Source organism: Mastigoproctus giganteus, chromosome 7 (assembly GCF_048544385.1).
Source record: "Mastigoproctus giganteus isolate SK-2022 chromosome 7, ASM4854438v1, whole genome shotgun sequence".
Classification (NCBI taxonomy): domain Eukaryota; kingdom Metazoa; phylum Arthropoda; class Arachnida; order Uropygi; family Thelyphonidae; genus Mastigoproctus; species Mastigoproctus giganteus.
In genome coordinates, this window is record NC_143581.1 from 213,518,016 (window position 1) to 213,545,384 (window position 27,369).

General features: G+C 36.4%; 1 protein-coding gene across 1 annotated transcript in view; it reads right to left on the reverse strand.

Annotated features, from left to right (window-relative positions):
• Positions 1–27,369, reverse strand: part of LOC150083658 (katanin p60 ATPase-containing subunit A-like 1) — a 115,550-nt gene that overhangs the window by 55,111 nt on the left and 33,070 nt on the right. The window contains exons 3-5 of the mRNA XM_090377426.1: positions 25,146–25,345; positions 23,034–23,250; positions 13,463–13,666 (exon numbers count right to left, since the gene is read on the reverse strand). Of these exons, the coding sequence (XP_090233552.1) occupies positions 13,463–13,666; positions 23,034–23,250; positions 25,146–25,345 (621 nt within the window). The remainder of the gene's footprint in view (positions 1–13,462; positions 13,667–23,033; positions 23,251–25,145; positions 25,346–27,369) is intronic.

Consider the following 27,369-nt stretch of genomic DNA (forward strand, 5'->3'; position numbering starts at 1 on the left):
GATGGATATCCAAGGAGGTATATTGGTCATCACATGCTGCTGGATACCGCTTACCCAGATTCTACGGGCTCCCCAAGATACATAAAGTGAGTGTACCACTCAGGCCAATTGTATCATTTGTAAATAGTCCCACGTATGCTCTATCAAGGTACCTAGCCAAGTTGATCGCACCCATAGTAGGACTTTCCAACTTGGTTATCAAGAATAGAAAAGAGTTTGTGGATTTTATAAAAGGACAGACTATACGACAAGATGAGATTATGATTTTTTTGATGTCATTGTTCACTTGTATCCCTATTAAATTCGGAGTCTAGTGTGTCAGAATGGCATTAGAAAAGGATGTTTTGTTAAGTACTAGGTCTCCTCTTAGTGTTAATGTTATTTGTGAGGGTGGAGTTCTGTTTATCCAGTACCACCATGGTTTTCCAAGATGTCATGTATAAGCAGATTCATGGCACAACCATGGGTTCCCCCCATTAGTGCCATAGTGGCTAACTTAGCTATGGAAGAGTTGGAAGTTCGAATTTTTGAGGGTTTGGAATTTCCCATGCATAAATGGAAAAGATTTGTTGATGACACATTCACCATTATACAAAAGGGGAGGGAGAATCAGATACTTGATGTACTTAATAGCTTCTCCCCTTTTATTAAATTTACTTCGGAGGTGGAAGCAGAGGGAACCCTACCATTCCTTGACGTGTTTGTTATTAGGGATGGTTGTAGGCTCAAGACCAAGGTGTTTAGAAAGCCCATGTGCCAAGGTCAATATACTCATTATACCTCGGCACAAGCCAGCCAACACAAGGGTAGTGTTGTCATGGCTTTAGTAGATAGGGTGTGGTCCCACTGTAGCACCTCCGAGAACAGAGATAACGAAATTATTCGTGTCACGGCAGACCTCAAAGAAATGCGGCTACCCCCAGAGGGTGTTGGACAGAATTATTAGAGGAGCGGAGTACACCCATACTGAGCCGTTTGCCCCTGTGAGCACTGCATACATTCCCTACTATCCGGGCCTTTCAGACCACATTGCACGAGTAATTCGGGGGTCCCAGATACGCTGTGTGCAACTGCCGGGACAGAGGTTATACACAGTTATATCTTGTGTCAAAAAGACCCCATAACGAAAGAAGCTCCCTGGAGGATGCTGTCATCACGGATCATGCACAGGAGTTCTGGGACCATAAATGGCTTGAGAGTTTACGTATTCCATTAATAGAATTAATGAAAAAATAGAATAAATCTCTATTAATTCCATTAATAGAGACAAGGGTGTACGTTTACATCCCCTCTTGGAAACCGTGGTTCTTTGGCGAGATGAACGCTTTCAGCTAGCGTGCTCCCGAGCCATTTCCGGTGCATAAATGGGAAATTCCGGCCTTACTCCCGAGGAACCATGTGACGAGTGCCGTGGACCTGCTATTTAAGGATGTGCCACACAGCAGAAATATGCTGTTGAGAAAAGAGATCGCTATCTCCGAAAGCTACAGTTGTTACGGTATTTTATTAATTGTTTTTATTGCTTTTATCATCATATTTTATATTTTATTGTAAATTAAATCACATCAGTTTTATTTTATTTTATTTTATTGTAAATAAAGTGTTTTAGTTGCAGGATTGGAATTTTTTATTTGAATACCGGCTGGTGTAAAGTCTAATTGTTCAATATGGAATTTAGAATGTGTCTCTTTCAATCATCGAGTCAGGTAATTATGTTTATACTAGGCAATTCTGTGATGTTCCTTACATAATTTAAATTAATCTTGCCAATTATTCAGCTATAGTCAGCACATGAGGATGAGAATCCAAAAACTTTAAGCTGGTGACTTTTTTATTTGGATTTTAGTGGAATGACAATCCACCATGCAAAGATGCACTTTCATGGAAGAAGTAAGTTTCTAATTCTTAGTTTTCTGTTCTTTACGTTCCTGTATCAGATCAAGCAAGAAGCTGAGTTTGTAAATTATATGATGCAATGGATGTGTTAAGGTTAAAGAAAGTTAAATTAGCAATAAGTAAATTTAAAAAATAAATTTTCTGTTTATACTCCGGGACAATTACATGGTCAGAGGATAAAGGGGGTAGAGAAAATATTATTATTCATGTGGGGACAAATGATATTAAACGTACACGATCTGACGATTTGTTGGAAAAATACAGGACCATGCTGAGGAAATGTCGCGAGCTAGGCCATAATGTCTGTGTCTGCAATTCTGCCCAGACACGATAGGAGGGATTATATGTTAAGAGCCTTGTGGATTAACTCAAGACTTGAAGGAATCTGCAAGGCTTTAGAGTGTAAATTTCTATCAGCATGGCCCACACTTGTAAGTAGAAGGAATTTGTTTTGTAGAGATGGGATACACTTAAACAAAGGTGGTGCAAAAGTTTTTGCCAGTATTATTGAGGATACCTTAAAGGTTCAGGGAAACTGCTAGTTAGGAGGGGATGTGGTTAATACTGACACGCGTTTATCTGATAATATTGATCAAAGTAACTCTTGCACATACCTTAAGAGTTCTTATCTGTTACCCCAACTGGACGTATTATCTAGATGTTCTGGGGGCAGAAACGTTTCACGTGAGCGGGTAGCTAATATCAGGGAAGAGAGCCTAAAAAACTTCAAGGGTTGTGTTAGGGTTGTTAAATATACAAGAACAGTATTTTTTTAATTGTTTATACAGTAACGTTAGAAGTGTCGTCAATAAAATGAGAGATTCAAACTGCTGGTTAAAACAAGTAACGTGGACATAATAGGGATTACAGAGACGTTGGTGCCACCCGGAAATTGGGGATGATGAGTTTCAGTACGGCTTGTATAATGTATTTAGGAAGGATAGGTTAGATAGAAGGGGTGGTGGGGTAATGCTTCTTATCAGAAGCAGCCTGAGTGCGACAACAGCTTTCCCGGATTCAGACATTTCACATGCTAGTATAGAGTCTGTATTGTGTGGGATAGTTGAAAACAAAGGTATAATGCGAGTAGAAGTAATCTACAGACCAGGTGAATGTGAAGTTATGACAAAAACCTCTACATGCAAATGGAATGGGCAAGTAAGCGTCAATGTCTTATTATGGGTGATTTCAATTTGCCTCTAATTGATTGGAGTAAATGGGAAGGAAACTCGACATAGGGAACAAAATTTTTAAATCAACTAGATGACTGTTTTTGTATCAACATGTCAGGGAAAGTACTAGAGAAAAGAATATCCTAGACCTCATCATCACCCATGATTCAGATGACATAACAGGGCTGACAGTAGAGGAACCAGTAACAGGAAGTGATCACTGAGTTCTACGGTGGATGATGATGAGAGAGGTAGCAGAAGTAAAAGGCAAAGGAATGGGTTTTAATTTCAGAAAAGGAAATTACGATGCCTTAAGGTACTACATGGCCTCTATTAACTGGGTAGATATCGTGCAGAGAATGAATACAATTGAACTGTGGTACGCTTTTAAAACATTAATCACAGATGCCTTGAATGCGTATATACCATTAAAAAAATACTCCACGAGAAGGGTTCCAAGTTGGATGAAGAGTGAAGTTGCCACATTACTTGAGCAGAAAAAGGTGGCATGGAAAGGTTACAGAGCAATAGAAAGTACTGAAGCCTATAACAGCTACAAGGTGATATGTAATAAAGCCACAGAAAAGGTTCCACAAGCAAAGGCAGTTTATGAGAAATCACTAGCAAACAGAGCAAAGAGGGGGGATAAAGAATTCTTCACATATATAAATGCCAAGAAGAGCAGGACAAACCAGATCGGACCTTTACGTAAGGGAAAGGGGATAGTAATAAACACACCAGCTGCCGTTGCAGATGAACTCAACAGTTATTTTGCATCGATATTTACAAATGAAAAGCCTTTTGTGGCAATGGGAAATTGTGGGAACGAAGTTAAAAAATATGTAATTAATGATATTGAAATTTCGCAAGATTATTTAATGAAAAAACTTTCGAGCCTACAGACCAGTAAGGCTCCTAGAGTTGATGGAATATACCCTATAATCTTAAGAGAGGCGGCAAGCGAGTGCATTGAACCATTGAGGCTAATTATGCGAGCATCACTAGACTCTGGGGAGATTCCCTTGGATTGGAAATATGCAAATGTATCTCCCATACATAAGGGTGGCTCTAAAAGTGAAGTTGAAAATTATCGACCTGTCAGTCTGACTTCCGTAGTAGGGAAAATCATGGAGGCAATGATCAAGGGTGGAATTCAGGATCATTTGGATCTAACTGAAATTCTCAAAGATACTCAGCATGGTTTTGTAAAGGGAAAATCATGTTTAACAAATCTGGTTCGCTATTTTGAAAGGGTCACTCACGAGCTGGATTTAGGGAATAATTTTGACATTGTTTATTTAGATTTCAGCAAAGCTTTTGACTCAGTCCCACATGAGCGGTTGCTTTATAAGCTGGAACAGGTTGGAATCACTGGGAAAATCCTTAGATGGATAAAAAGATGGCTTCAGGGCAGGAGGCAGAGGGTTGTGATAAATGGCTATTCCTCAGATTGGGTTGATGTAAGAAGTGGGGTTCCCCAAGGATCAGTATTAGGACCACTGTTGTTTTTAATTTTCATAAACGACACTGATGAAGGGATAGAGGGCGTGATGTCTAAATTTGCAGATGATGTTAAAATTGGTAGAGTAGTTAATGATCACTGTCAAGCTGAGCTTCTTCAGAGAGACCTAGATAGACTTCAGGAATGGTCAGAAAAATGGCAGCTGTCTTTAATCCAACAAAATGTAAGGTATAACACTTGGGAAACAGTAATCCCAAAAAAACTTATTCACTTGGTGGAGTTCAACTAAACCCAGTACTGGAGGAAAGGGACTTGGGTGTTACGATATGGTCAGACATGAAATTCTCTGAGCATTGTAAACAGGTTGAAAGGAAGGCCCGTGGTGTCCTATCGATGATCTATCGAACTTTTGCAAGTAGAGATAGGGACGTGATAATCCCATTATATAAGGCTTATATTAGACCACACTTGGAATACTGTGTTCAATTATGGAGACCGCACCTAAAGAAAGACATCGAGCTTCTTGAAAGAGTGCAAAGAAGGGTAACTCGCCTGGTGAGATCGGCAAAAGGGCGTCCTTATGAAGAAAGACTTCGAATATGTGGGTTGCAGAGTTTGGAAACTAGACACCTTAGAGGAAATTTGATTGAGGTGTTTAAGGCTCTGAGAGGCATCAGTAAAATGAATGAGGACAAAATTTTCAAGATTATAAATGATGCTAGAACTAGGGACATAAATTCAAGTTACGGGGGGGGGGGAATGTTTAGATTGGACTGCAGGAAGTTTTATTTTAGCCAGCGAGTTATAAATTACTGGAATAAGTTGCCTTCATGGGTGGTAGAGGCTGACAGTGTGGGGAAATTCAAAGGTCATCTGGATAGTACTTTCGAGTAAGGGAAGCGCATAGGATGATAGGTTTAATTTCCTTTTTTTTTTTTTTTTTATTAATTATTATTATTTAGTTATTTATTTTATTTTATTATTTTATTTTTTTTTTGTTTTTATCATTGTTTTGTTCGGATTTTTTTTTTTTTTTTGGCTGGTGCAGCATAAGCCATAGGCTTTCTTGCGCCATGCGGCCGTTACTAATACTAACATATCAAAAAACATTATTTAAAATCTGTAAAAGATAATTTAAATCAGGGCTCTAACTGAAAGCCTGTACGCCATGAAGGGCTTCTAGAAATCTCTCTCTCTCTCTCAACTTGCTGATAATAGGCATTAAGGGCATTACCAGCATATAGATTACACATTGTTAAAAACTCTACTTTCAATGAACACACGTGTGAAATTTTATTTTGTTGTGTCATCCTAACCTAAATTTCATTAGACAGATAGAAATCCAACATTTTTTTTTTTTTTTTAACATATTAAGTTATCTAAATATACAAAGATCATTCAAATGAAAATAAAAAAACAATACAACATACTATGCAGAAACTGATGGTAATCCTGTGTCAAATTATTGATCAAAGTCTGTTGGCTATAGCAAGTTAGTTCCAACATGGCATCCTCTGCTAACATTGTTTGGAAACACTCAATTGTCAAGATAGCAGCACCCTTGCACCAAGGTAAAAATGTGATCGGTAATCTAATTTTTGAACAAATGAGAACAAAGCCTGCATAAATTTATTGCAGAATGTTGGCTCAGTATTGTGAAGTGCAATAGCAAGTCTACAAGTTGGTGAATAAGCTTAAGAACAGTACTGAGAGTGATGAAGATTTGCCCCAACCAAGGCAAGCATAATGTGTCACAACACCAGAAGTCGGCACCAGGGGAAGAACTCATATGAGAAAATCATCACATTAGTACTGAAGAAACTGACACACTCTGTAAGATTAATGTTAGTTCAGCACATACTATTGCAAGGAACATTGCAGTTTGCTGCCCCTGGGAATGTGCCTGCAATGAGATAATGCCCATACAGACAACCCCAGTATAATATGGTACTTCTACAACACGATTTTGCTCTAACACGGTTTGAGAATTGCAGCAATCCTCGCACAACACGGTACTTATATAACATGATTTCGCTCTAACATGGTTTGAGAATTGCAGGAAATCTCACATAATATGGTATTTTTGAGCTTTTATGCTGGAAAAGCCCTGCTATTATGTTAGATGTAATTTTCAACGTTTCCATTTCCTTTTGTGAATCCCTGCTGTTGGCTCACTAGTCGTTATTGCCTTTATGGTATTTTTCTAAAGCACATTTCTGGAGGTCACTACCATAAAACAATAAAAACAATTTGCACCCTTCCAGTTCATTGGTCTTTTCTGTTAGTTAGTGTAACCAATCATAAACAGGTAGTAAACTCAATCTTGCGTTTGGGATAGTACTGATAGCTGGAATTCTGTGGGTTTTCACGTTATTACCATGAAATGTGTTTCCCCTTCCACGAAATATTCATATAAAAAACATAAATAAATTTTCAGAAACTCATTACTCTGTATCTCACTTGTGGTATCGTGTTTGTTGCAACTTGTGCATGTCGTGTTCTTTGTTATTAATTGCTTAGCATTAGCATTAGCATTAGCAGAGGCATATGATGCAAGAAAGCAAGCTTATTCAGCATCAGCCAAAAAAAAAAAAAAAAACCCACTCCCATTTCACCCCTCCGTTCGTTCGAAATACCTGTCCAGTTGAGCTTTAAATTTGTTTAGGCTATCAACTTCAACAACAAGTGATGGAAGTCGGTTCCACCAACCAACCACCCGCTGGCCAAAGGCAAATTTCCGCACATCTATCCGACATCCGTCCTTCCTCAATTTGAATTTATGCCCTCTGAGGTGATTATTCTGAGAAAGATGAAAAATCCCATTGGCACTGAGCATGCTCAAACCATTCAAAGCCTTATACACCTCTATCAGATCACCTCGCCGGTGCCTAGTCTCCAAACTCTGTAATTTGCAAAACTTAAGCCTTTCTTCGTAAGAGCAACCCTTTGTTCCATTTACTAATCTTGTTGCCCTTCTCTGTACCCGTTCCAGCAGCTCTACATCCTTCTTGAAATGAGGCCTCCAGACCTGTATACAGTACTCAAGATGTGGCCTTACCATTGCCTTATACAAGGGAATAATCACCTCCTTATCCCTGCTAGAAAAATTCCTGTATATCATTGACAAGACACCATGAGCTACTCTTGCAGCTCGTCTGCACTGCTCAGAGAACTTCATATCTGCCTGCACAATTACCCCCAGGTCCTTTTCATTCTCCACCACTGTCAGTGTAGTACCGCAGAGTTGATACGTTGCTCTGGGGTTACTGTTTCCCATATGCAGCACTTTACATTTGTCGATGTTAAACCTCATTTGCCACCTCTCAGCCCATCTGTTCAACCTTTCCAGATCCTGTTGCAGCAGCATAGCGTCAGTATTGTCCTTAACGACCCTGCCAACCTTTGTATCATCTGCAAACTTGGACATTAAACTTGATATCCCATCATCAATATCATTCATAAACACCGAAAACAACAACGGACCCAACACTGAACCTTGAGGAACTCCACTAATAACATTAGTCCACGTTGAGCAGTGTCCATTGATTACCACTCTCTGTCTTCTGCCACTCAACCATCCCCTTATCCATAGCAGCAATTTGCCTCCAATGCCACACTGCTCCAATTTGTGCAGCAGTCTTCCATGTGCAACAGTATCAAAAGCCTTTCTAAGATCCAAATATATAATATCAAAGTTATTCCCTGCATCCAGTTCTTTTGTCACTACATCATAGTATCCAATCAAATTGGTCAGGCAAGACCTGCCCTTAACAAAACCATGCTGCATCTGAGCTATAACTGAATTCTTGTCTAGATGATCCTGGAGTGCTTCTTTAACCAGTGCCTCCATTAATTTACCTGGAACAGAAGTTAAACTAACAGGTCTATAATTACTTGTGTCAGCCTTTGATCCTCCTTTGTGAATTGGGGTTACATTTGCACATCTCCTGTCTATGGGTACCTCCCCTGAGTCCAAAGAAGCTCTCATAATTATGGCTAGGGGTTTGCATACTTCCTTTGCTGCCTCCTTTAATATAACTGGATAGATCCCATCCACCCCAGGTGCCTTTTTTATGTTTATCCTCAACAATCTCTCCTCCACTTTCCTCTCAGTTATTACAAAATCATCCAGCTCACTGCCAATGTTTACTTTACCTACATCATTCTCCTTCCTGAATAACTCCTCATGCGTGAATGTAGATGCAAAATACTCGTTTAGATTGTTAGCCACCTGAGCAGGATCCTCAACTGTTGAACCATCAATATCCAGTGGACCAATCTGATTCATCCCTTTCCTTTTCGAGTTCAAGTATGTAAAGAACTCTTTTCTGTTTTTCTTTGCATCCTTTGCCAAGGATTTTTCATAGTCTGCCTTTGCCTGCCTAATCTCCTTTGTGACTTGGTTACAGACCAACTTATATCTATCATAGGCTTCCATGTCACCCATTAATTTGTATGTATCCCATGCATTTTTCTTCTCTGCCACATGTCTCATTAGTTCATCTGCAAACTCAAAATGGGAAGCATTCAAGGAACTAATCTTGGAGGCTACCCATTTTGAGTTTGCTGTTGGTAACATCATCAGTTGGTCCCACTGTATAGAATTTAAATACTGTCTCAGACCATCATAGTCGCCTTTACGAAAACAAAAACCCTTCCCTTTACCTCTGATGGTAGTTACCTCCTTGAGTAAATCCCACTTCAACACACTGTGATCACTGCCACCTAGTGGTTCATTTATCTGCAGGTTCTTAATGCATGAAGAATCACTACTGATAATCAGATCAAGAGTATTGCTCCCTCTTGTTGCCTCACGAACATGCTGATGTAGAAAACAATCATCCAATAAATCCACAAAAGCCTTGCTAGTGTGCGAGTGACCAACCCACAAATTCCAGTCAATATCTGGGAAATTAAAGTCCCCCATTATAAGACTCTCTGATTTACTGGCCCACTCTATTTCCCTGTACAATATCTTATTATACTCATCAGAGTCATTAGGCCTATAGCACACTCCTACTCTCAATTTTGATTTCCCTATGCTTATGTCACACCAAACTGACTCGACACTGCCCTGTCCATCGATGTCGACTGGCTTCACTTCCTTGGACTTTATGTGTTTCTTAATTAATAGCATAACCCCTCCTCCCCTCCTGTCCTGTCTATCCTTTCTATACACATTGTATTCCCCAAATTCCAGTTCCGCATTACTTATATCTGTGTGACACCACGTCTCTGATATCCCAACAATATCTGCCTTTGATGTTTTGAGCAATACCTCAAATTCATCAAATTTATTTACCAAACTCCTAGCATTGGTGTACACGCAGGTATACATGCACCTGTTTCTATTCTTAGCTACTCTAACACAACCCATGTGTTTACTTGTACCGCAATGACTACCAGCAGTCTCTGAAATATCCTGCATCTTGTTTTTCAGACTTCTGCTCATTTCAATAGAAGCAGTGCAAGAATCATTTCCACCTCTGCCACTGGCTACTGTTAATCTATTAGTCCTTGTATCCCCCCCCAACTAGCAGTTTTCCGACCCACCTAACACTGCCTCGACAGCATCAGCAAAAATTCTTGCACCCTTTCTATTTAAGTGTATCCCATCCCTGTAGAAGCAATCTCTCCTGTTAACAAGTACAGTCCAGGCTGAAAAAAAAACTACCCCTTGAGCCTTGCACAATCCCTCCAGGGCCGAATTGATCAACAAGGCTCTCATCATATACTCCCTCCTATCGTGTCTGGGCAGAATTGCAGACACTTTCAAGTTCAACCCTAATTCACGGCTTGTTTTCAACAGTGACCTGTACTTGCTAAGTAATTCCGCCGGTCTCCTACTCTTAATATCATTAGTGCCAACGTGTACAACTATATCACCTTTTGTGCCCTTAAAAGATGATATCCGCTCTACAACGTCATCAACCTTTGCCCCTGGCAGACATACCCTGGTCCTATTCCACCTATCCTTTTTACAAAGTATGTTCCCCGTTTCCCTGACAATATTTTTACTGTTTTAAATTTTTCAACAAAAAAAAAGTCAGTGAACAGATATATCAATTAGTATGTACATATTACAGGACATTAATTAAGCTATGTATGCAAGCATAAATTTATTTTTATTTTGCTAATTGGAAAACATCCTTCCAATTTTCACATATCATTTAAAGCAGGAGTCCACTGTATTTTGTTGGGAGATCCCTAGGTTCTGTGCTATTGAACTTGTGCTTGTTTGAGACCATAAAAAATTGGGACTTTGAAGAGTGCAGTTTGTGATTTTTAAAGAGAACAGAAGGTACACGAAATCTAGATTCTGCAGAAGAGATTGTGCTTAGCAGCAATTAAGAGGAAGAAAATTAAATGAAGGTACATTATCTCACATATAAGTATCACAGTTTGTAAGGTAAGACGTTTGTTCAGTTATTACTATTTAAGTTACTACTATTATAAAATAAAATTAAAATATTAAGTTATTACTACTATAAAAATTAAGTTTCCAATAGTTATAAAAAACAAAAATGGTGTATTTTTGTTAGCTTTTGGAATGTAACCCTCCTTTTTGTACTGGTTCTTAGTCCCGTATAACATGGTTTCACATTACACGAGATTTTGTAGAAACCAAACTACCATGTTATACAAGGGTTACCTGTACTCACACCACCCGTTCTACAGTGAATCAGGTACAGGAGATGAAGTTTGAAGTATCTATTTTATTACCACATGACCCTCTTCTTTTATGACATTACTGGTTTTAGTGAATATAACTTTTTAAACTTAAAAGGGGGGGATTACATACATTATTTGTAATTTAATATTATTTATATACCTTTAAGCCACCTGTTTATTCGTGCGTGTGTGCGTGCGTGCGTGAGTGAGTGAAGTGAGTGAAGTGAGTGAGTGAGTGAGTGAGTGAGTGAGTGAGTGAGTGAGTGTGAGTGAGTGAGTGAGTGAGTGAGTGTAGCCCATGGATGAGTGATTAAGGATAATCTGACCTTGTGGTTAGAAGAGGAATAGCTTCGACTTAAATTATGAACTGTTTTCTAGTGACTTAAACTTCCCTACCTGGTGATAAGTGAACAGATTTGTCATGCACTAGCACAGTGTTTCAAACGTATTATAGAACTCAATGCAATGATCACTCCCTATTCTTTTCTATCCTAATTTAAAGAGACCTAAGTTTTCCAAGTATAACAACTAATACACAGCCAAACATACAAAAAAAAAAACTATATATATGAGGAGCAACAATAAAGTTGCTGGACTGGTGCAATAAAAAGAAACAGGGTGAAGGAACTAAAAAATTATTTTATTTTTATTCAAGGTAATCACCACCCAATTAAATGCACTTATTACACCATTCTAAAAGTTTATGGAAAGTCAGCTAAAGAGATAACATTCAGTCCAGCAGTTACATTTTTCATTATCCTCAATATCTAAAACTGCCCTTTGAGGGCAGTTTTAATACTTTATTAAAAGAGAGATTTGTTACAAACAGTATCACACCTTGGGAAAGAGGAAGAAGTCCTCTGGTGCTAGATCGGGAGAGTAGGGTGTGGTTGATTTGTACAATGCCATGTTTCAAATGTCTTCCCAACAAGTGCAAAATGCGTGGGGGCATTGTTGTGCAACAAGAACCGGCTGCCTTTCTCTCGAAATTGCAGTCTCACCAGAAAATGCACTTCAGTAGTCTTTGAAGCATCTGTAAGTAGAACACAGCATTGGTGATATCTCTCTCTCTCCCTCCCCACTTCAGGTACAAATTTCTTGTGAATCACCCTATTTGTTGAAAAACTTTATCAGCATTACCTTGATCCTGGACTTCTGTAAACAAAATGTATTGGGCCTTAGTGATGATTTTGATGTCTGCTGCATGCTCTGACACTTCTTCTCTGGGTCACACTGAAACACCCAATACTTATCTCCAGTGTCAATACAGTCACAGAAATTAGGATAATCATGACAAGTCTGGATAAAGTCTTTACACGATGACACTCTTCATTGCTTCTGCTCATCTGTGAGGCAGTGCAACACAAATTTTACAGACCTTCCTTTTCTCTAAATTTTCATGCAGAATTTGACAATTCCTCTCCTTATTCATATCTAACTCATGAGCCATCATTCTGAGGATCAAACAGCAATCTCTTACCACAATTTCCCAAACTTTTGCAACTCTGTCCCCATTTCAAGAGGTTCGTGATGACCCACCTCTTGGGTCATCACGAACATCCTCACATCCATCTTTGGATTGGTTATACCATTCAAACACACTGGTACAACTTAATGTTTCATCACTATAAACAATTTTTAACATTCATATGTTTCTGTTGCAGATTTTGCCCGATTGCAAAGTTGTGACATGGAACATTAATGCTACTCACAAAACTGGTTTTTATTTGCAACCTGTTAGCCTACTGGACCATATCTCTACCACCACCTGCTAGAGGAAGTTTGAAGTACAAAATACCAATACTGTTTATTTTAAAACTCATCGAACATGACCGCAAGAGGACTAGTCCAGGAACTTTATTGCCACACCTTGTGTATAAACACTGTGTGGCCAAACTAAACCTTCTGCATCTTCACAGTTCATCGTACTGATGTTGCACTGCATGATTTTCTCAAAAGTTTATGGAAAGTCAGCAAAAACAGCTAAAGAGATAACATTCAGTCCAGCAGTTACATTTTTCATTATCCTCAATATGTAAAACTGTCCTCAAAGGGCAGTTTTAGATATTGAGGATAATGAAAAATGTTTTACAATAGCCCAAGCAACAAAACATAATTATGATTTTTTTTTTTTTTTTTATGTTAGCCAAATAAAATAATCTTACATATTACTGAAAGCAGTCTTTACATAATATATAGATACACTTCCTATATATTGGTAATTTTATTTTTTAATCAGTACAAAAAAAGCATAAATTACCTTCCATGGCCTGCGAATCCCTTTAAAAAAATCAGGCATCCACATTGGAAGGACTACAGCTTCTTCTAATAGGCGCTTTGCTTCTTCCAAGTCTGCAATATCATCCCAATGCACATTGGGATTTTTCTGAAGAATGTCTCTTTCTAACATCTCAACTAAATCACGGTCATATCCCGAGCCATCAAATTTACGTTCTTCCACATCCTGAAAACATATTTATTTGGTAAAGTTCATACAAAATCATCACATTTAATCTAAAAAGCTTTTAAAAATAAAAGCTCCTAGCCTTCATTTCATTAAGACTAGGTTCTTGTATTTTTTTCAGCTGAAAATAAAATACAGCATAAAATGCTCTCGCTCTCTCTCTCAGAGCTGAAGATATTTATTACAGAGACCGAGAGAGGAGAGAAAATTTTACTGCCTTCTGGTCTTATTCTTTTTTTTAAAAAGGCAATTATACAATAAAAAACTGAACAATCATGGAAATTAGTATAATAAAAGATAATCAAAAAGTTCAGAGACTATCTTGAGAATGCAGCATTTTAATGAGTTGCAACTTGTCACAACATATTCATTGACTCATCTAGACAGTCTTGCATGAATTATCTGTTTATATGCAGTAGGTGTGAATTAGCATGTGACAAAAGGAAGATGTTTTATGTGTTATCACATTTTAAAATGAGCAATTTTTCTAAGCAGTGAACTTGAATCAAATTTTATTTCAAATTAGGGCACAGTACAACAGAAGCACATAAAATACTAAAAACAGCTCTCAGAGAAGATGCTATATGTTATTTGAAAACTTTTCAGTGGTTCACAAAGTTTAAAGAGGGTTGCTTGTCTACCGAAGATGATCTTCCCTCTGGCTACCCTTCAACTTCAAAGACAAATGATTCAACTGTTTGTTTTTGATTGATATTTGACTATTTGCAAAGTTGATAGTGAAATTGGTATATCTTATGAGACATATCAATCAATTTTAACACGACTTGAGAATGCAGCATGTTTCAGCAAAGTCTTGCTGAAACATGCCACAAAAACAAAGCCCTGAATTGTAGAAATATCCACGGTGGAAATAAATGATTTTTAACTTGAAGCTAAGATCAAAGGGCAATTTTAAAAATGTTCAAACTTCTTTGGACATTTTTAATACTGTAGAGACTTTACGCTAAATACACATTAAGTTATTGCATGGTCACATAACATTATGAAGCCTCAATCTTGTTAGTGCTACTGATTGTTTAATCTATTATTATCTAGAGAAATATATGAAAATTGTACTTATCTTTATTTATTTAATGCCTTGTATTTCTAGGAGTATTCTTGTTACTATCTTACCAAATGCACTAGTTATTGTATGCATTTAATGCCACCATTGCACGTTGCAAGTAAACAACTGGTTGCAGACACCAACAGAAGATGTAACACAATAATCTGATATGTTAGGAACATCCACAAATTACATGATCTGAAGAACCCAATTTGTAAGTTTCCATGTTATTATGATACAAGTTGAAAGATACAAACAAATTGAATAACAGTAAACGGTAAAAATTATGTCAGTAAAGCGGTTATGAGTTCAGTATATTCCTACATATCCTCAAATCTGAAAATTTCAAGGCTAGCATTCAGTGAGGTATATGTTCATTTATTTTAGTTGGGTCAAAGAAAAAGAATACAGCTGGTGTGTGTGTGTGTGTGTGTGTGTGTGTGTGTGTGTGTGTGTGTGTGTGTGTGTGTGTGTGTGTGTGTGTGTGTTATAATGGTAATCTCACTTATAAAGGAACTTGTCTTTGGCCAGAATGATAAATTTAGAATATTGTTTGCTTATGAAGAGTGTTAGTGACAGACATTACCCTGAGAATTTAGCTGCTGCTGTTGAAGTATTATCTTTAGGAGTTGTTAACCAGCAAAACAAATAAAAATAAAGGGGGGGGGTATACATACACATTCCTACACACAATTTCTCACGAATCAAGTGGATACCATGAAATGAGGCAAGTCCTTTTTACTTTACAATGCACTAGAGTTCTTCAAGGAATGCATAGTTGTTCATTATACTCATCACAGTCATTTGGCCTATAGCAGACTCACTCTGTAGTTTTCCCAGTGTTTACGTCACAACAAACTGACTCAGCATTACACTGGCCACCCACAACATCTAGATACACTACTTTATAAACTGTGTTTCTTAACTAAGAGCATGACTCCCCAACACTTTTGTCTTCTCTGTCCTTTTATGTACACATGCATCCAGATTCTACAACCCTTATGTCTGAGCAATATCACTGCAATATATGCATTTCATGACTTAGCCTCTACTTCAAATTTTCAAATTTGTTTACTGTACACTTAGCATTAATGTACACACTAGTATATATGCATTTTACTTGGGCATACAGCAGCCTGAAAAGTAAGGTGCTAGAGATTACAAGGTATGCTGGGGGTCTTCGTGGACCAAGCAAATACATGGACTGTATTAAGGTTACTAAAAGCAAGTGCATGTATTTGCTTGGTCCACGAAGACCCCCAGCATACCTTGTAATCTCTAGCACCTTACTTTTCAGGCTGCTGTATGCCCAAGTAAAAGCAGTGCAAGGATCACTTTCACTTCTGCTTTCAGCTGCTGTTAATCTATTATTCTGTGTATTCCTCCCACAAGTTAGTTTTCTGACCCACCTGCCATGATAGCAACAGCAAACGTTCTTGCACCCCTTCTATTGAAGTGTCCCATCTCTGTAAAAACAGTTTCTTCTGTTAACAAACACAGACCATGCTGATAAAAATTCTACCACATAAGCCTTGCACAGTTTCTCTAGGGGCCAAAGCAACTGACAAGGCCCTTACCATGTACTCCTATCTTGGCAGAATTACAGACTTAAAATTTAATTGTTAACTTGCAATTTTTTCACAATGTCGTCCTGTACATGTTAAGTAAATCCTCAGATCTCCTACTCTTAAAATCATTAGTACCAACGTGCACAAAAATATCACTTTGTGTCCTTAAAAGATAACTGCTCTACAATATCATCAATTTTAGCATCTGGCAGACATATCCTGGTCCTATTCCATATATCCTTTTTACACAATATACTTTCTGTTTCCCTGACAACAGAGTCACCAACAACTGCTACCACCTGTGAGACAAAAGGTCTCTTCTGTTGAAGATGCCGTTGTTTTGTCTGTTGCGTGAGCATGGTTGGTTGGTTGGTTGGTTGGTGGTTGTTGTTGTTGGATTTTTTTGCCGCAAAGCCAACTTTGGCCATATTGTGCCCTCGAGCATCGGTTCTAGCATTGAGCTGGGTGCTTGATGAGTCTAGGAAAGTTTATAGCCAGCAATTCACCACCAGCAATTTATCGCCGCGTCAGTTTATCGCATAAACAATTTACCGCTGCATTAGTTTATCCCATTTTACCATCTAGAAGCAATGAGATGTGTTTGGTCAAATCATAAAAAGTTATTTTTTATTTAAGTTTCTGCCTTAAGCTATGATTAGCATATATGGAAATATGTAATTTAATAGGTAGATTATGTATTTTAATAGTTACATGTATCACAAAAATAGTAAAAAATTCATTATTTGAACAATATAACAATTGGTTAATTTTAAACTAAACTAATTATATAACATTAAGTATGTCACAGTACACTGCAAAAATTCAAAATGAATGTTTATGCAATCTTCAGAATCAGTCACTTTGGGATAATTAATTACTAAGAAACTGTAATATTTACAACACAGTATGTACATTATTAATAAGGAATATTATGTGTTATACCTCTTAGATAATCAACAATATCACTCTGTTCATCGTATGCACTAACAAACTTTTTAATTCGTTCATCACAATCGCGATGCTTCTTTTTTTTTTTTTGTTGCCCGGATCACTTCCACTTAAATATTGTTCCCAATGCGCATTTCGTTAATACTTTGTTCTTTTTTAATGCAATCAATAAATTTCCAAATGTTGGGATGATAAGCAGCGACTTGTTCCTCAAATCCTCTATGCCACCTTCAATAGAATTATTCTTTCTAGGTAATCCTCGAAGAACAAGCTGGTGTACGTTCCACATTTCACGGGAATACTTTGGTGGTCGACGAAGATGTCGTCTGGTTGGGCATCCAAATCCATGTATTCTCAAAATAATCAACAACTTCTTGCGATTCTGGAGGAAATACACCATTTTCACACAAATGTTCAAAAACGACCTTCACAATTGGAGTGGGCACAAATGCAATTGCTGCCAAAATTCACATATTTAAAGAAAAATTAGCATTAGTTTCATAACGTTTCAATCCATTATTCTGAATAGAACGAAAAATACATTGTGAAAAGTGGAAAAAAACAACCCCGTTGCGAAGCGTCAGGAAAACTCTTCTGCAAGCATTCAATCATCGCCGTCTCAAAACTATAGTTATTGATTGCAGGGACATAGCCAGTTCCAATACTTTCAGCTGCTGTAGTAGAGATACATACGTTTCCTCGGACTTGTTAGGCAATAATGTATAAACTAATGGAAGCGATATTTTGTCCTTGAATCCATGTATCGTATACAGCTGATAAAAAAGTAAGGGAACAGTTTTCAAAGTCCCATCAGCATACCAGTGTTCACTTCGCGCTAACAACTGCGAATTTCTTTTCGTACTGAAAATTAACTTACGATTGTCCTCGGATCCAGAATCAAATTGTAGAAACAATTCTCCATTGCATGATGTTTTATATTCTTCTGTAAAAACTATGTCTCTACGATAAGTTGGAAGAACTGGGCCATCAAAATTTCGATTTCTCATACAGTCAGTCCTCGTATAACACGTGTTTACACTACACGAATTCGATCATATACAATTTATAAATAGGGAAACGATATCTTATATAACACGAACCGAATTCGCTTATGCACGATTCGCCTTTGTGTTTACAAGAAATGGCAGTCAAACGCGGAATCACCCCAACTGAATGCAACACGATAGGAATGAAGAAGATTCTGAAAATGTATTTATGTGTTTTATATCAGTGAAGGGGAAACACATTTCACCATAATAACGTAAAAACCAACACAATTCCAGCTATCGGTATAATCGCAAATGCAATTAGATAGAGTTTACTACCAGTTTATAACAGACTCCATTAGCAGAAACGCAACTGGAAATTGTTTTTATGGTTTTATGGTAGTAACCCCTAGAAATGTGCTTTAGTAAAATGTGAGGTGTTAAGTGTATCTCAGAGGCCTTTACGGTGTTGTTTATTCAGTTGCTACAAGCGCTCAGCTTTGTTTATGTGTATCAAGCTTGCCTCCTCGTTTTGTAACTGTGCTTTATTCCCTAAAAATGAGTAAAATACTTAAAAGGTGTGAAAAGGAAGCGTCCTGGTGAAGACACTGCAGATTCAGAGAGAAAAAGAAAAGCAATATCAATAAACAGAGGCGGACTGGATCAAAATTTCTTACCCGGGAAATTTATAGTGACCTCATACTATGGTTTATGGCCAAAATCACACCGGCCACTGGCCCACCGGGGTTTCCCCGGTAAGGCTTATGGCCAGTCCGCCTCTGTCGAAAGAGAAAAAATATGAAATTGTGAAACGCTTTGAGCGAAATGAAAGACCGTGTGATATTGCACGTGCTACAGACCTAAATGAGGCAATGCCGAGAATTACAAAGAATGCGGAGAAAATAAAAACAACTTTCATAGCAGGAACAACTCAAAGTGTAATTAAAATCCATTAGATTAAGACACAAAGAATCGGAAGAGATGGAACGGCTGTCATCTGTTTGGATAGAAAATCAAACAAAAAACAAGATTGCTTATGATAGAAGCAAAAGCATTAGCAATATTTTATTACGTAATAGTCGTAATAAAATACGTAAATATTTTATTCGTAAAAAATACGTATTTTTTATTATATTATAATAAAATATAATATAATAATAAAAAATATTATAAACATTATAATATTTTTATTGCGTATTTTATTTATTGTGTTTGGTAATGTTTTGGTTACCAATGTGTGTTCAAATCTTGGGTTGTCGGCACCTATTTTTCCCCATAGGGCCTGTTGTTTATATTGCACGATTTTGCATTGCACGAGGGTTTCTAGGAACACAACTATCGTGCTATACGAGGACTGACTGTATTTCAGAGGACTGACTGTATTTCAGATCATTCGTTTCACTGTATCTACACTTGGAAGCTTAGAGGCTGCTGCTTGGCTACAGATTCTCGAAACATTTGAAATAATACTATGAGGCGTATTATTTGTTGTCTCAACTCCTGCTGCGTCTCCACAATGATTGTGCTCCTTCCATGTTTTAACAATGGTGTTATCTACCGTAGTAACTCGAGCGGCACATTTGGTTTTTCGGTAATTTTGACACTTCCAATGAATTTTTGTTTCATTTTGCCTGTCTTTATAAAACAAATGTCCACTAAAGCACAATTTCGGTTTTCCTTTTTCTGATTTCAAAAATTCCACCGACATGATGCGTTCACAAACTCAAAAGGATGAAAAATAAACTAAAAATAAGAAAATGTTGTGATTGTAAGAGATTATAAATATATAAGTACCTCCCTAATCGGCATGCCCTACCCCCACTCCCCTAAAACATGCTACTTAAGTTAAAAATAAATTTATATAAATTATATGTATTGCCTGGTGATATTTGAAGGCTATAAATAGTTTATGCAAAAAACTGACGCGGCAGTGAACTGCTAGCGATTAATTGCTAGCGATGAATTGCGGGCGATAAACTTTCAAGTTTATAAACAATTTATAGCCTACAAATGATCGCTAGCATATTTTATTGCTAGGCAATACATATAATTTATATAAATTTATTGGTCATTTTAAATTGAAAATAAGGCTTTTCTATAGGTGTTATTTAAGAATTAAGTGCAGTTAAAAATGGAAGTTATATGCTAGGTATACATTTCCTAGAAATACATACCATTGCAGGTGCTTTAATTTAATTGCCTGTTATTTTCTAAAATTGGAATTAGGTAGGTACCTACTTAATTTCTTTAACTTAAGTAGCATGTTTTAGGGGAGTGGGGGTAGGGCATGCCGATTAGGGAGGTACTTATATATTTATAATCTCTTACAATCACAACATTTTCTTATTTTGAGTTGATTTTTCATCCTTTTGAGTTTGTGAACGCATCATTTCGGGGGAATTTTTGAAATCAGAAAAAGGAAAACCGAAATTGAGCTTTAGTGGACATTTGTTTTATAAAGACGGGCAAAATGAAACAAAAATGCATTCGAAGTGTCAAAATTACTGAAAAAATAAAATGTGCCGCTCAAGTTACTACGGTAAATAACACCATCATTAAAACATGGAAGGAGCACAATCATTGTGGAGACGCAGCAGGAGTTGAGGCAGCACAACTTCTTGATACCATTCGAACTTATGCAGAAACAACAAATAATACACCTCGTAGTATTTTTTCAAATGTTTCGAGAATCTGTAGCCAAGCAGCAGCCCCTGAGCTTCCAAGTGTAGATACAATGAAATGAACGATCCGAAATATAAGAAATCGAAATTTTGATGGCCCAGTTCTTCCAACGTATCATAGAGACAGTTTTTACAGAAGAATATAAAACATCATGCAACAGAGAATTGTTCCTACAATTTGATTCTGGACCCGAGGACAATCGTAAGTTAATTTTCAGTACGAAAAGAAATTCGCAGTTGTTAGCGTGAAGCGAACACTGGTATGCCGATGGGACTTTGAAAACTGTTCCCTTACTTTTTTATCAGCTGTATATGATACATGGATTCAAGGACAAAATATCGCTTCCATTAGTTTAGGCATTATTGCCTAACAAGTCTGAGGAAATGTATGTATCTCTACTACAGCAGCTGAAAGTATTGGAACCGGCTATGTCCCCGCAATCAATAATTATAGATTTTGAGATGGCGATGATGAATGATTGCAGAAGAGTTTTTCCCTGACGCTTCACAATGGGGTTGTTTTTTCCACTTTTCACAATGTATTTTTCGTTCCATTCAGAATAATGGATTGAAACAACGTTATGAAACTGATGCTAATTTTGGCAGCAATTGCATTTGTGCTCACTCCAACTGTGATGGTCGTTTTGAACATTTGTGTGAAAATGGTGTTTTTCCTCCAGAATCGCAAGAAGTTGTTAATTATTTTGAGGATACATGGATTGGACGCCCAACCAGACGACATCTTCGTCGACCGCCAAAGTATTCCCATGAAACGTACACCAGCTTTTTCTTGAAGGATTACCAAGAATGAATAATTCTGTTGAAGAGCGGCAGAGGATTTGATGAACAAATCGTTGCTTATCATCCCAACATTTGAAAATTTATCGATTGCATTAAAAAAGAACAAAGTATTAACGAAATGCGCATTGAATAATATTTAAGTGGAAGTGATCTGGGCAACAACAAAAAAGAAGTATCGCGATTGTGATGAACGAATTAAAAGGCTTGTTAGTGCATACGACGAACAGGGTGATATTGTTGATTATCTAAGAGGTATAGCGCATATTTCTTATTAATAATTTACATACTGTGTTGTAAATATTACAGTTTCTTAGTAATTAATTATCCCAACGTGACTGATTCTGAAGATTGCATAAACATTCATTTTGAATTTTTGCAGTGTACTGTGTCATACCTAATGTTATAATTAGTTTAGTTTAAAATTAACCAATTGTTATATTGTTCAAATAATAGATTTTTTACTATTTTTGTGATATATGTAACTATTAAAATACATAATCTACCTATTAAATTACATATTTCCATACATGTGTTTTTTTTTGTTTTTTTTTATTTCCGTACTATTCCCTCACAGTTCATAGAATTCCAAAAATATGCTAATCATAGCTTAAGGCAGAAACTTAAATAAAAAATAAATTTTTATGATTTGGCCAAACACATCTCATTGCTTCTAGACGGTAAAATGCGATAAACTGATGCGGCGGTAAATTGTTTATGCGATAAACTGACGCGGCAGTAAATTGCTGGCGGTAAATTTTCCGGACCCCGTGCTTGATGGTTCCTCTCTCTTAGTAAAATTAATTAAAAGGATGATGATTATAATTAAAAAGAAATAATAGGACATTTGAGAGAATTTAATCTTACACCATGTTTAGAAATCTTTAAGTTCTATATACTTAAAGGTACTTTGAAGTTCTAAAGAAGTCATCATATTATGTCTTACCAGAGAGCTTTATATCATCTACATAAATTGGAAGAGTGATGTGAAAGATGCCTGAGAATATTCAAGCCCAGTACACAGAGAACGAGGCAGTAGCCTGCTCCAACGGTGCCTTACTGTTTTCCCAATTTCTCTATATGATTAACTTGAAATCTTATTTGTGGAATATTCTTTAGGCTACTGTCCAAATCTGGAAACTAGAAGTTCACAATCAAGAAATGCAGCCATCAGCTGTTAACTACTTTAGGAATTCTGTTTTGCTTGCATTTCTCAATTGCAGGCTTCTGGTTTATAATAATTTATAATAATAGATTCTGCCAGAGGTTTTCTAAATATTATCAGAGAAATTATATTAAATGTTACTGAGAAATGTTTACCTTATCTTCTTTGTCTTTTCCACCTTCCTCCTTTTTGCTTTCTTTCTTTCCTTTTTCATCACGCTTACTTGCTTTATTTTCATTAACAGCTCTTTTACTCTTTTCACCTCCTACTCTGCTACTTGCTGGACCTCCTCGAGTGACACCACTGCTACCAGATGGTTTAGAAGCTTCACTCCTCTTAGTTGCCCGTATTGGTCGAATTGGAGGACCAGGTCTGAAACAAAAATTATTTCATGCTTTCTTCAGCAAAATTAATCATCTAAATAAAGCTGAATACATTCACACAAACTAAACTGAGTTATATAAAAAAAAAATCATTGGAATATATTAAATTATAACATGCATAATCCCACCATAAACAAACTAGTCTGTTTTATAAGTTTCTCTCCCCCTCCTAAACAGCACAGATGACAGATAAAAATTACATTTTAAATGTAAAGTGTGAAAACTAAATTTAAATAAGTGCAATTATTTTTTAAATTTATATATATATACAGTTGTATATATATGAATTTATAGTAATATACAGTTGTATATTACTACTATATATATATATATATATATATATATATACACACTGATACGAAAATGCAATAGTGTATTTAATGTTAGATATAAATAATAAATTATATCAGAACCGATTAATGTCATCTGTATGAGATTAAACATTAAATCTGTCTGTAAATATATAATAATATATATGGTAGTAGTTGAATGTACCTCGAAGGTGAGGTATAAGTAGGTCGGTATAGCGTAGACCCATTGTAGCCTGTGATACGCCATAACCCATCAAAACATGAAGACCCATGCACGTGCCAACGAAAACTGGAAAAAATAATATACACATGCAACATATAAAAAATATTAACACATTAATTATAGGTAAGTAGATACAGTGAAAGGGACTTTATCAAGGGCTAACCCTTTCAACATAAGGGGCTTTATCAAGGGGCTATAATTAACATGTTAATAATTTTTATATGTTACATGTGTATATATTATTTTTTCCAGTTTCCGTTGGTGCGTGCATGGGTCTTCATGTTTTGATGAGTTATGGCGTATCACAGGCTACAATGGGTCTACACTATACCGACCTACTTATACCTCACCTTCGAGGTACATTCAACTACTACCATATATATATATATATATATATATATATATATATTTTTTTTTTTTTTTTAAATTTATTTATTTATTTTTTTAAATATATGTTATATGATAGTTACTACAATAATATAATTAGAAACAAACAAAATTACAATTAATAATACAAATTATATATATTTATATAATCATTTTATTCTTTATATAGAGGTACTAAATAAATATCAATTACAGATCACTACAAAATTAAAACGATATGGTACAATGGATACTGTACACATTTTATAATGAAATAAATTTTTTTAAAAAAGTTTTTAACTAACTTAAACCCAAAAGATATGGCACCCTAGTGTGTGCCATGGTACCCCGGTTGAAAACCACTGTGCTAGATAAAGTTTTGTTAATGACATCATCAGCTCTCCATGCAATATGACTGAAATTGCTAAGAAAAAATGCCTATTTCACTTGCCCAGCATAAAGTTAAGAAAAATAAATGAATTAAAGCACAGCTCTCAAAATCTAGGCAACTCCTTCTACAAGATGAAGCAGCCACTCAAGATGTTGGCACTTTCAGATAATGCAAGATATACTAAACTCATTCCCTCTTCAACAAAATCAGGCTGCTGATGGAATCAGATTCCACTTGTGTGTTTTAGATAGCACAGTTCAGGAGATGGAAGCATATTCTGAGTTAATTTAACCATCAAATACTTGACTATGTGGCAGCTACATTGCCATTACTTTATCAGTAACCTTTGTAAATACACATTTTTTTCCGCCACTTCAATATCCTTTCGATTTATGCTTACTCTATTCATTTAAAAAATATAATAATAATTGTGAATCAGTGAAGACAAGTTTATAGCATTAGTTTTTAGTTTTGGAATATTATGGCAATTAAACCACGTAATCAGGAGATAAGTTTTGAGAAAACAAGCCATGCTAATTCATATGATTAACAGTGAATTATTAAAAAGAAATCTGAACTAATAACAAGCTCACTTATGTTCCACTGGAGTTGGGGGAGGCCACACATCTGGATCTCTAGGTGAAGCTGGAGACCAGACATCAGGATCAGAAATTAGATCTTCATAAAAGCGACTGGTAATTGGCCGTTCATTGTGATTGTCTGATTTAAAGCCATTTAAAACATTTTGAATATCTTTCACAAATTCATACTCCTGTGCTACTTGTTGTTGAATCTAAGTACAGCAATAATATACATTAATAATTACTAAGATATTGTATTACTATTAATATATTTATTAACATAATAGTTTATTTACATGTGTTTAAGAAAGTTTACACTGATGTTGTTATGTATATTAAAAGCTTGGCAATTTGAAATTTAGCTTCTTCCAACACAGATGTAGCAGTTGTTTTACTCTGAGAAAAGTAAAGTTGTTTGATGAGAGTTGCCATGATGTCTACAAAGTATACGAAATTATAACATTAGTTATATTATGAATTTGAAGTTCAAGCTTCGTATACCATATGGCAAGCTCACACCAGGCACCTTTACAACTGTTCTGTCTGAATATTATCACTAGAGATGCCTGCTATCTGATCAGGGATCAGTTTAGTACTGAAACAGTCTAGCATACAATCTCATCTTAACAAATACAGGTAGCCCTCGATTTACGTCGGGATTAGGTTCCTGGAGGGACAGGCACAAATGGAACCCTTTATATTATGGAGTCAATCGAAAATCACAGGGTTAGGTTCCGGGCACCAAAAATTTTACCTACCACTTTGCATCGATTGTTTTATTTTATTAGCATTCTTCATAGTTGTAGTAATAGTTGATGGAGGCATATTCATAGCCCTACACACATTAGGGCAGCTTTCATCAGATTCTATCCTCCGAATATTGCACTAGGATTCAATTAACTACTTTTACCAGACATGGCATGTCTTTATTCTATTAAATTAAAAACTTTATAACACGATTGGAAAAAACTGCACATGGCTATCACTATTATTTAATTTATTAATAGCACAATTAATAAAAAAATGTTAGGGTAATAAATTTCCAACACGCATAAATAGCATAAACAACAACCAACTGAATGCTTCACCACATGGACCTTTACTACCCGCATCCACGAGTGGTTACTTTGAGGGCTGGAATCTTTCTCATCTCTGATACAAATGTGCTAATTGCTGATTGACTCAGATTGTCCTAAATCACGTGAACAGTGCACGATACATAGCACAGTATGATGCCGATAAATTTTGTCTGAAGATTTGAAACTTTCAATTTGTAAAAAAATTGCAAAAATAAATAAATAAAAAATGGCGTTGTGGTTAGTGATCAGCGCTATTGCAAATTGGCACAAATCGGACCAGTGCAAAACAAGGGCTACCTGTAGTCAATTAACCTTTTTGGCAAGGCAAAATCTTTCAAAGTAGTGCAAAGGCAAAGTTTACTTTGCTGTAAGCATTAAGACCACTGCATTATTTAAATAGCTTAAATCCTGCTAGCTGTAAAAATGCACGTAAGGACAAGACCGTCCTGAAATCACCTCATAATCAATAATACCAGCATTAATGCAGCGAACCAAAAGAAAAAAAAGAAGTCATGTCAAGTAAAAATTCAGTGCTCAAACAATAAACATGGAAATAAAATCCACTTTCACTGGAAGTAGAATGTGAGCAGCACTCTGGATATTCTTTTAAAAGAATCCAACAAGTCACTTAAGAAGTAAACATGGGAAGCAACTTTCATCGAAACCTGTGTGGTGAAGCAATTTCAGCAACAGATAGATTCATCACTTGTGCCAACAGCAGAATGAACACCTTGGTTCTTAGGAGCAAACCAATAGAGTACACACATGCTTGGAAAATGTGCAGTCAATCCAGAGCAGGCCTGAACAGGTCAAGAGGCACCAACAGTTTCTTAACTGGAAGTAGGAGTCAGAATATCATGATGACATTGAGTCTGACTGAGACTATTAACACCATGTAATCAAATGGACAGTCTTGCTGAAACAAACACATACATTAAGCCAGTTTAACAACAACAACAATATATATATCAGAAAGAGCTACTAACAAAGCCATTCATAAGACCTTGAAACAATTTGTTTCAAGGTCTTATGAATGGACAAACTTATGAATAGACAAACTGCTTCAAAGTGATTATGTATAGCATGCAATTATTGTCAACTTCCAATTTTTACAAAATGCAACCATTTGTTTTGAAGTTAAGTGAAACTATATGAAG